The sequence below is a fragment of the Musa acuminata genome, chromosome BXJ1-10, assembly GCF_036884655.1.
Source record: "Musa acuminata AAA Group cultivar baxijiao chromosome BXJ1-10, Cavendish_Baxijiao_AAA, whole genome shotgun sequence".
NCBI lineage: Eukaryota > Viridiplantae > Streptophyta > Magnoliopsida > Zingiberales > Musaceae > Musa > Musa acuminata.
In genome coordinates this window covers 16807989-16818478 of record NC_088336.1, presented here as the reverse complement: position 1 = coordinate 16818478, position 10490 = coordinate 16807989, and the positions used below count along the sequence as shown (strand labels likewise).

The window sequence follows — 10490 nt, the reverse complement described above, 5'->3', positions numbered from 1 at the left end:
TCATTAAGATTGCCAGGGATTGATTCATCAGTGTACCGGAGTTACGTACTTTGACCAACCATGCAAAATGGCAACACCATCCCTTTGGGAGCGGGGAGTGCCTTGTGCATCAGGTATTCTGGGCTTGCAGGAACTCCTCTATTTAAGTGCATCTCTCTCCCTTCTTTTCTCTTCTTTCTTAGATCCTCAAGCACTTCTGGTCTTCTTGGTTGTTAGAGGTACAGCGATGGAGGAGTGCATGGACTTGCCCCCCGGCTTCAGATTCCACCCCACAGACGAAGAGATCATAACCCACTACCTCTCACCCAAGGTCGTCGACCATGGCTTCTCTGCGAGAGCCATAGGGGACGTGGATTTGAACAGGTGCGAGCCGTGGGATCTTCCAGGTGAGCTCGCCTTCTCTTTCTCCTTGATCCTTTGCTGGTTGAACCCCTGTTTTGGTGTGTTGAGTTCTCCAGCTTTCTTCTTTTCGCAGGCAGGGCAAAGATGGGAGCGAAAGAATGGTACTTCTTCTGCCAAAGGGACAGGAAGTACCCGACCGGCACGAGGACCAACAGAGCCACCGAGGCCGGCTTTTGGAAAGCCACGGGAAAAGATAAGGAGATCTTTAAGGGGAGAGGAGTTCTCGTGGGCATGAAGAAGACCCTTGTGTTCTACAGAGGAAGGGCTCCCAAAGGAGAGAAGACCAGCTGGGTGATGCATGAGTACAGGCTCGAAGGCACTTCATGTCTCTCCCATCTCCCCAAGTATGCGAAGGTACTGTACTGTTCTTCTTCATTTCTGTGTATGTCCTGCAGCAGAGTTATCTCTTTGCATGAAGAATCTGAACTCTACGATCGCAGGACGACTGGGTTGTGTGCAGGATTCTCCACAAGGATGTGGTGCCTGTCTTGGACAGGATCAAGTCTTTTGGAAACGATCCTTTCATCGATCCCCTCTACGGTTGTGCAACAAGGCCCGGTTCAAGTTTCAGCAGCAAAGAGGAGAGCTTCGACTTCAGGAATATTCCGGCAAGCTTCTCATCTATGATGGGCATGGAGAACCAACAGGTGATGAGCCATCAAGTTCCTACGAATCCACCCGCGAATCCTACGTTCTTCGCACCGGCCCCTCCTCAGAGCTCCTGCTACTTGAACTATCTGCACCGAGAGGACGAAGCATTGATGCTGAGAGCTTTTGCAGCCACGGGAACTGATGCGCCGTGTGCCATCAGGAGGCTTTACAACATGGAGCAGTGCTCAAACCAGTCGGTGGGCTGCCCTTCTCAGGAAACGGGGCTGAGCACCGACCACAACACGGAGATCTCCTCGGTGGCTTCGAGGGTGTACGATGACCTCGATGTCCCTTCCTCGACTCGACCAGTTCTCGATCTGGAGAACATTTGGAAGTACTGATGCAACTGAGATTAATGCATCTCGATTGATCGCTCCACCATCATGCAGAGAGATCAAAACTCATTCTGAGGGAACGAGAATTGTGAGGACTGATGTAAAAGCATCGATTCTTTTGTTGGAGCCATCCAACATATGTTAATTCTGTCATATCAACTATCTGGAATTCTGTCATGGATCAACTGGCCTTTGTTTTTACGGATCTACTTGTTGCTTTCATCACACACACACCTCTCTCGAATCAATTCAGATACCGATCAGAAAAGAACACAAGATTTGCTTCGGCTGATAACTTACGTTCCATTTCACCCGAAGCAAAGCGTTTCCGTTCCTTCCGAAGACTTGGTGTGAAGAGGAGAACCGCCGTTTCCGCCACAGCCCACCTTTCATGCATCAAAAACCGGGGAAGAAACAGTGAGGAATATTCTCGCCAAACAGTAACCTACTCCTCACGTACCTTTTAACCCCATGCATAACTCGTGCCCATCGTGACTCCACCTCGGCTTTCACTGACTCGATGTACTTAGCTGCTATTTTTCCTTTCTCGATAACAGTAAAAGCATGCAATAACTGTGACGCTGTGCATGCATTTTCATGCATCAAATAAGCAGGTGGTGATGTTGGTAAATCTCCTCATAACAAAAATGAGCTGAAGTGAATGGATTCGCTGCCTTCCTTGAGGGATTTTTTCCATGAAGGGGGCCTTCAATCGACCAATCATTTGTGGCTCTTTCCATCCATAATTAGATCAGAACTGATTGGTACTTTTTTGAGTTATCCCTGAAGCAATCTTCCCTCATTTTATGCGACTTCACGAAGAAGACACTCACCTTGGTTTCTGTCCACGGGTGTATGAATCGACCACAGAAGCATTGTTGCACACGTTGCCATGCGTACAAGAAACGATCACGCAACGGCACCCTCCGAGATCAACCTCTCTACACTGCTCCATGGAAGTTTACAATCTGAGCTGCAAGAGATCCGCGCTGAGATGGGCTTACGTACATGGATGAGTCTTGCAAGCCACAACCGGAGGTCCGGTGGTCCTCATTCATGGTCCTTTTCTCCAGCATCATTGTTTTTTGCAGGAACGACGGAACCTTAGACTTCAAATGAGGGACTGACACCTAACAAGACCTAGACAAAGCCAAACGAATCTTAGCTTCCGTTATGTGCCGGTGGTTCATCTGAGTTCATCCTCATCTTTTCTTCCATGTCTCTGTCTCACCATCCGCGTGAACAGTGATCAGGAGCACTCACCAACCTACCAAATTCTGTAGTGCAGGCAAAAGAACCCAAAACATAAAAGAGTGATGGGATTGTGATGTGTGTTGGGGTGCTGTGTGGATAGAGCGGGGTCAGTCTGATCAGGTGAACAAGGTTGGCTGACTAGGAGTTCTCTGAAACTGTCTTCTCTCTACCTCTTTGATCCTCTCTCCTTGTTCTTTTAGTGATGTGAGTCAGCATGAAGACTCTTGGAACCCAAATTGTAGAGCGTTGCTTGGTCTATCGAAGAGTTCGATTGGCATTTGTTAACCAGCCAAATTCCAAGATAAAAAAATGATGTGCTACATCTGTGTGATCCCAAAGTCGCCAAGAAACGGATCAGATGCCGACATGAGGAAATTTTCCTCCATCGTTAGACTTGGAGATGAGATCTACACTTGTGGGGACTGTAACATCATGTTTCCTTTAGTATTGGAGATGAGATCTACGGTGGTGGGGACGGTAACAGCATGTTTCAGTGTGCGGCTTTGCCAAGTGTTGCGACTGCGTTTCCTAGGAAAAACGCGTTGACTGTGTCCTCGGATCTCGGCAACAGCTGTTAGATTTGCTACAACGTGTCAGATTCGTTTAAGATCCCTCCCGTGGGATGTTTCTTTGTCATCTACTAAGAAAACTTAGTGTAAGAGATAAGATCAAGATAACTTCTTTCGGTGGAGTCTTTGTTTCTTTTGAGGAGTGCAGAAAGAAATAATGGAAGGAACTTAAAAGTCTCGTTGACTTCGTCAGAACAATGACTGCACTCGAGTTCCATTAAAAGAGAAAGGAAGAACGTAATAATATTACACGTATCTATCAAAAATTATTTTTTACTTAGGAAATAAGAAAAAACTAATATGAAAAACAAAAGAAACATGAGAAAAACACACTCTATATATAAATATTTAGAAGTAATTTATATTATGTTATTGATGATGAAAAATATCATTGACGTTTTGATTAGTTCGATATTATCGGACTCATATATGTAGGCTTATTTAACGTGTTTTCAAGGTGAAATATTAAGTTCCTGAAATGCCACTGTTGGTAGGGATTTCTCGATCCGATCCATTCAATGTTAAAGTTAGTAATCCGAAATCTAAGACTATTAATAGTAAAAAGAAAATCTTTCTATTCATAATAGTGAAGATGAGCCTACGTACCTTCATGCTGACTGGGGCAATGGGGACCCACATATGGGTCCCAGCAGATCGTCAACAGGGACCCACGATAGCTCAACGGCTATAAATTTTAAGACCCGAAGTGGGCCTGATCGAGTATCGGCATATCAGCCTGTTTAAGTGAGACGTCGGTGGATCCGAAACAGAGGTGTCTTAGAGCGCCCATGGGCCGAGCGAAGTGGCGCGGGTGGCGGAGGCTCCTTCGAAGCGGGCGGCGATGGACGCGGGAAGGGTGGCATCCGGCTTTGGGCGCTCTTGTTGGCTGCGGATGCTCTTCGACGATCCAAGGAGACGTCGATGCCCTGGCACATCCAAGATCCTCGGACACGGTAATTATCCCAACCTATCTTTAGTAATCCGTTTGAAGGAGTAGGGTTTTGGCATGTATCGGTGATTGTTAATTCGACCGAAGAACCAAGAATGTGCTTTGTCATGTTCTTCTAAATCTGGAGTTCTTTATCGAATTGAAGCCATATCTGGTTTTACTAGCGAGCAACAGATTTTCTTTCCTGCTTTAGGGGGAAAAAGGTTGATTCTTGACAGAATTTTTGGTGTCAGAACAAGCTCCTGGTTTCTCTCCCTGAAATGAGTGTTATAACTCATGGTGTTGATGGCTAGAAATGCATGAGGAGTTGAGGCATTGGGGCTTTTAGGTTTTGCTGCGTCATTCAGTGCCTCGACGGAATGCACCAGCCTTCCGGGGAAGGTCGATATATTAGAATAAGTAGAGAAACTAACTCCGAAACTCAAACCTCGGTCACCTAGATTGCAAAGAGTGGCCTTATTATTAGTTCGTCAAAATTCATGAGTTCCTTCATAACATTGTCATTGACAACCACAAGGGAGACAATACTGCTGGACTGATTGATATCTTTTTTTTTTTAATCTTTTTAAGGTACTTTCACCTATTAATTATTTTAACTTAGGTTATATAAGTTCCAAAAGACTAATGTTGATGGAAATTTTATAGGCAAACACAGGGTGTCAAATAGAAATGCCAATTCAGGAAATGTAAACCATAACTTCAAGAACTGTAGGGCGTGAATGAAAAATCTCCCTTTTTTTTTTTGTTGCAGATGAATAGTAATGGATTGTTCCAGTTAGAGAAGCTGTTTGAAGTGCATGTGCTTATTGTTGCACTAAATTTTACTTCTTTTTTTTTTGTTTTATAGACTTAGTCTTGAATGAATGATTCACTCGATTTGGATCGGTTTTTCTTATTGAGTACATTTCTCAAAATATGATTGTTATCCAAATAGAGTAGTATTGGGTTATCTCTTTTAATGTATAAAATTTGTTTTTGCCATATTTCTCCTGGTACCAGAATGCACACACCTCTGGCGTGACTTGGAAAACATGAAGCGAGCACTTCTGTTTGGAGTCCCCCATATTTGATTCTACCATGTTCATTGTCTGATTGCATGTCATGCATCACGTAACTGTTTCACAAACTGATGTTTTGTTCAAATTTTTGTTATGATCTTGTCATTCCTGCTCAAAGGCTTTATCATTGCCATTAAAAACACTTTCTGGGTATGTTTGTAATGTTCAGATTCATGGCTCTTTATTATTTATAGAAGCCTTGGAGAAGTTGTTTATCATAACATGTGGGAAGGGATGATCATGAGTTTTCCAATTTACTCGGAGTCCCCCATATTTGATTCTACCATGTTCAGTGTCTGATTGCATGTCATGCATCACGTAACTGTTTCACAAACTGATGTTTCGTTCAAATTTTTGTTATGATCTTGTCATTCCTGCTCGAAGGCTTTATCATTGCCATTAAAAACACTTTCTGGGTATGTTTGTAATATTCAGATTCATGGTTCTTTATTATTTATAGAAACCTTGGAGAAGTTGTTTATCATAACATGTGGGAAGGGATGATCACGAGTTTCCAATTTACTCGATAAATTTTTAGCTTATGTTTGCATTTATTTGCTTTTCCAGTGTGTGATGTTTTCTGAAGCTAGAATAGTATGTTTTTCTGATGAATCAAGATACTGATAATGAGATCTAGGTTAGGTAAATGTTGTTCTTTGCAAAGTTCAATATTTAGTTCATAGTTTGCTTGTATCTGCTGAAATGGTAGTTCTTTCTTCATTTGTTGGATATTCCTCTCATCATGCTCGTAATCTTTTGTTGCTTCGTCTTCATCTTGTTGATTTGTCATTGTACTAATCAGTATCCAACCCCATAAATGACATTGTGTGGGCCTCAAGACTACTACCTAAACCATTGGTTGTTCTCGAGCATGAGCAACATTGTGCAGTAGGTTCTTTCTTTATCATCGAACAGGATGAGCTTTCAACAAGTTCAAGAGACTTAGAAGTACCCACTTGTGTGGTCAGTAGCCACTGTGGATGCATTATTAATGAGAAATAGTCATGAACCACCTAATCATGATCTCATTCCTTTTATTTTGAGAAGAGACTCTTCAGCAGACTGTTCTCCCTTTGGTAGTTCTTTTTGCTATTAGATGTTTTAAGCTAACATGGCATTACCGACGAAAAGTGGCCATATCATTCCGAAAGTACCATGGAGAGTCATGAATGCGTTTTGGGCTTTCTTGTGTGGTACTGGAAAGGAGAGATTGCAAGCCTTAGTTTGACCCTTGGATTGTGATCAAAGAGATGACATAACTAGCAATGCTTATGCTTTCCCAGATACTGTTTGTTGTATAGTTTAATTAGGGTGAGCTCAAAAGAAGTCTTTAGATGTGGCAATCTTCCCTTTAAGTCAGCAATTGCTGCAGCTTCAGCTTAGTTGGTGCTTTCTAGCTCTGTTATAAAGCAAGGCAAACATATTTTTATAGTTCTTGTACTTTTCATTGATCAGATTGCATCTAACACATGGGGGTTGAGTGGGTTCTTTATTTGGATGTCTGTGTTTTATGCATGGGAAAGTAGCAAAATGCAAAAAAAATAACATGTCAATTTGTCTTTGTTCTATATGTCTTATGGTGTCATCTCACTTTCTTTTATTAGGCTGATGCTACTAACAGTCCAAGCTAATGCATTGTGGAATTTAGGTTTCTGCAAAGATGGTGGACGTTCAGTTGCCAAAAGCAGGTAAATGTCATTTTCTTAAAGTTGTACATTCTCTGCATTGTCTCTAAGTTGCATTGTTATCAAACTCGAACTAAGTTGCACAGTTAGGGCAACGATTTAACAAAGCCTTAGGTTATCGAAATCGTCTAAGTAGAAAAAGAAAATGAGGGTGAAAATAGTTGATGAGAGAGAGAGAGAGAGGCGATAATAGTGGCTAATGGAGAATAAAAAATACAAAATAAGACAAAGCTATAACCAAAGTGTTGAACATAACAAAAGAGGAGAGATGAGAGAGGAATTCAATATTAGTTATAGAAGAAAACTTGATTTTTTTTTCTTTTGCTAATGATAGGAGAAATATAATCAATAAATTATCATCTAACATGTGGTAATCATATGACATAAGAGAGATTAAGATCTATCCCTTTGGTTTGAACATGAGTCTAAAGGGGAGGTTATGAGTTGTCTCCCCCCTTACGTGAACATGAGTCCAAGACGTACATCTGAACTATGTTAGGTTGATTAAGATGTCATCGATTTTTTTTTCAACACTAAAAAAAAATGATTCAATACCTTAAAAAGATTAAACTTTTATATGTAGGGATGCTTTATTTGTTACGGAATCAAAGATGATTCAATTAATAAGCTGGACCTATCAAAAGCTTGATTTATTATTATTTTTTAGATCAAAATGATGCATCCAGTTCAGATTTGATAACTATGTTGAGTAGCCACCATACCCCATATATCTGCTCTAGGAATAGTTCTCTCTATGCAAATTGAAAGCTCTCATGAAACCTTAGAAATACGTGATTGCATGAATTTAATATTTTGAGCTTTAGAAATTGTAATTTTACACCTGACAAGATCGTCTGCCTGTAACTATTTGCAGGAATGAGAATCCTACTTTAGCTGCATAAATCGTTCCTTTCCTCTCCAATGCTTTGTTCTATTGTTAGAACCAGGTCAATAGAAACACCCACTCTCGAAGAGTGTGGTCACAGTGTTGTGTGCCCTGTTTTACTTCTCCTTGGAAGTACCTGTTCACCACCATGATTGTCAGGTAGGGAGACCCGGGACTGTCAGGGATCAGTCAGTGCCTCCAAGCACCTTACAGCTTTCATAGTTGGTGGGAAGGGTAAAACCACAACACAAAAAGCCTCTGCACACCAGATGTCGGCAGTGGGATGATGACCAGCCCTCCGATTCAGGTGGGAACGAGAGACTTTAGCTGAGGACATGGTGTAGGGGAATAGGTGTCACCGTACATCCTTTTAACCTTCGGAAACTAAGCTGCTTTGACGGGGGAAAAGGCACAGTCATCGTCGGAGAGGTCAGAGACGTACGTCTCTGACTTCAGTGTCGAAAAAAGTTGTTCTTAGGTTGAATCATATGGTTAAAGTTCATAGCAAGGACACTGTGCTTCGTTCTACCAAAGACTACTTGAGTTCCTGTGTGACCAGACCTTACTCGGAAGGACGAAGCATCGTCACACTTGATTCGATGTGTGCAACAGAAGCTCACAGGATAAGTTCAGTAACAAAGTCGAGAGGAATAGGTAGATGACAAAGGTTCGACGGTCTTCAGCAGCAGCCGAACGTTGTTGCTCTGTAGGCCCACTCTTCTTATACCGACACCCTTTGCTATGTTGCTCCAACACCTAGGAAATCTATAAAGGGCAGCCGAGTTTTCTCCCTCCCATGTCTTTTCTGACCATGAGCCAAGGCATTGCGCATGTGGTAGGCCACCGGTCGAGCGCCATGAGAGAAAAAGCTACCACCGGAGTCACCCAGCTTCTCATAAGATGCATTTCTTGCTGCTGCCACCACCTTTTCATCTGACCCTGCATAAAAGTAACGTGGATCATTCATCGGAAGTGGATGGTGATTGATGTAAAGCAAAAGTGACACCTAGCCACCTTTCGACGAGGGACTTGATGAGCATGGCATAGCTTGAAAGTCGAAAAATAATAAGAAACACAAGAATATGAATTCAAACTATAGTGAGAGTATGGAGAAGAGGTCATACCATCGAGCATGTCAAAAGAATGCGGCTGGTGGGAGGGACTTCTTCGTCTGTTGAGGAAGCTGGGAGCAATCCTGCTGGTGAGGGAATTGAGAGAGAGGTCCGTGCATGTGGAATCACACTCATCTCTGGTGCCACTGATGCTCGATTCACCACTGCATGCATTGTTGCTGGTGCTGACCTCCTTCCTCCTGGGCAGGGCCTGGCCCTGAGATGGGAAAAAGATGGGGGAGCGAGCAGGTGGGTTTCGGCTCCTACGAGCATTGGACTGCTCCCTCTGCTTCCTGGCCATGATCACATGCCAATGGTTCTTGACTGCATTGTCTGTCCTGCCAGGCAAGAGCCTGGCGATCTGTGCCCATTTGTTCCCGTAAAGCCTGTGGGCAGCTAAAAGCCTCTCCTCTTCTTCCTCGGAGAATGCTTTCCTGTTGATCCTTGGGTCCAACTGGTTGAACCATCTCAGTCGGCAGCTCTTCCCTGCTCAAAATCAAATCCATAAACAAGAAGAAACAAGACCGATAAGAATCAGCAAAACTCACCAATATATAGACTGGATTAAACTAGAAAAGATCAGAATATTTCTTTTCCTTCAAGTACCTGATCTTCCCTCGAGTTTCTCAGCAATCAGGTTCCAGTTTTGGGGGCCATATTGAGAGACAAGCTCCTTGAGCTTGGCATCCTCGGCTGGCCTCCAATGGCCCCTGGCGCATAGCTTGTGCTGCTGTTCCGTCTCATGGATGATACCATGACCACCTTCTTCCTCCTTGCCTTTGTTGTAGCTCTTTCCATTCTCAGGATTCTCATGCCCCTCCATAACTGCAAGAAAGGTAGGTGGTGCTGCAGGGAACAACTCCATTTCACCTGCGTGCTGCAGTTCGTAGGGTGCCATTTCTTTCCTTTATTTATAGATCAAAGGCCCAAGATGCTCAGATGAGGGGTACAAAGATCTGAGCAGGAAGCAGAACCAAGGTTCAGAAGAAAAAGGAAGAACACCAAGACAACGCAAGGAGGAGCTGAACAGATCCTTTGACAGGTTTAAAGACAAAGAGGCCTCAGAATGAGAAAAGGAGGGATCAAACCGAGGAGTCGTTCGGTATTCATGAAGATGGCAACTCAAGGACTGCAGAGAGAGTAACACTTCCTTCGGTGGAACAGAGACCCACACGAGTCTCTCTCTTCTCTCAGTGCGTGTTCTCGTGCTTACTTTGAGACTGATATATAGCTCAGAGGTGTCGACACCGGTGGTCGCAAGCACGGGTTCAATGGAGAACCACTCGTGTGGGCATAGGAGTTCGAGTCCATCATCCCCCACCCGCTTATATCTGCCTCTGTCCCTCTAACCCTTGGCAAAGCCATCAGAACTTTCTCTGTCTCTTTGCAATCCCCACTGTTCTTGCTGTTCTAAAGTAGCTAAGAGAAACTGTAGAGTCAGTAACCATTGTGCCCATTTGTGTTGCCATTTTCCATTCGCTACGACATCTGTTCACTGCAATCTGTACTGTGCTTTTGAACTTTGTTCCTGTATTACACCTCCATGCTCATCCTTTCTTATTTCTCTCCCTTAAACCCAATATTTATGT

The 10490-nt window shown here is 43.2% G+C and overlaps 2 protein-coding genes across 2 annotated transcripts; one reads left to right on the top strand and one right to left on the bottom strand.

Moving 5' to 3' along the window:
• Positions 1-1547, top strand: LOC135594899 (NAC domain-containing protein 79-like). Its single transcript, XM_065085407.1, has 4 exons — positions 1-113; positions 217-386; positions 476-756; positions 843-1547. Exons 1-4 carry the CDS (start codon positions 61-63, stop codon positions 1392-1394), a joined length of 1056 nt encoding a protein of 351 aa, XP_064941479.1. The 5' UTR covers positions 1-60; the 3' UTR covers positions 1395-1547.
• Positions 1548-8377: 6830 nt separating this feature from the next.
• Positions 8378-10083, bottom strand: LOC135594898 (transcription factor CSA-like). Its single transcript, XM_065085406.1, has 4 exons — positions 9990-10083; positions 9508-9857; positions 8914-9387; positions 8378-8728 (listed from the first exon to the last, which is right to left on the bottom strand). The coding sequence occupies exons 2-4, from the start codon at positions 9797-9799 to the stop codon at positions 8529-8531; spliced, it is 966 nt and encodes a 321-aa protein (XP_064941478.1). The 5' UTR covers positions 9800-9857; positions 9990-10083; the 3' UTR covers positions 8378-8528.
• Positions 10084-10490: the final 407 nt, after the last annotated feature.

Coding starts and splice junctions, on each gene's coding strand:
- LOC135594899 (XM_065085407.1), top strand. CDS start 61: ATGCAAAATGGCAACACCATCCCTTTGGGAGCGGGGAGTGCCTTGTGC. Junction 114..216: donor GGGAGTGCCTTGTGCATCAG/GTATTCTGGGCT, acceptor CTTGGTTGTTAG/AGGTACAGCGATGGAGGAGT. Junction 387..475: donor CGAGCCGTGGGATCTTCCAG/GTGAGCTCGCCT, acceptor TTCTTTTCGCAG/GCAGGGCAAAGATGGGAGCG.
- LOC135594898 (XM_065085406.1), bottom strand. CDS start 9,799: ATGGCACCCTACGAACTGCAGCACGCAGGTGAAATGGAGTTGTTCCCT. Junction 9,388..9,507: donor GAAACTCGAGGGAAGATCAG/GTACTTGAAGGA, acceptor GATTTTGAGCAG/GGAAGAGCTGCCGACTGAGA. Junction 8,729..8,913: donor TTCTTTTGACATGCTCGATG/GTATGACCTCTT, acceptor ACTTTTATGCAG/GGTCAGATGAAAAGGTGGTG.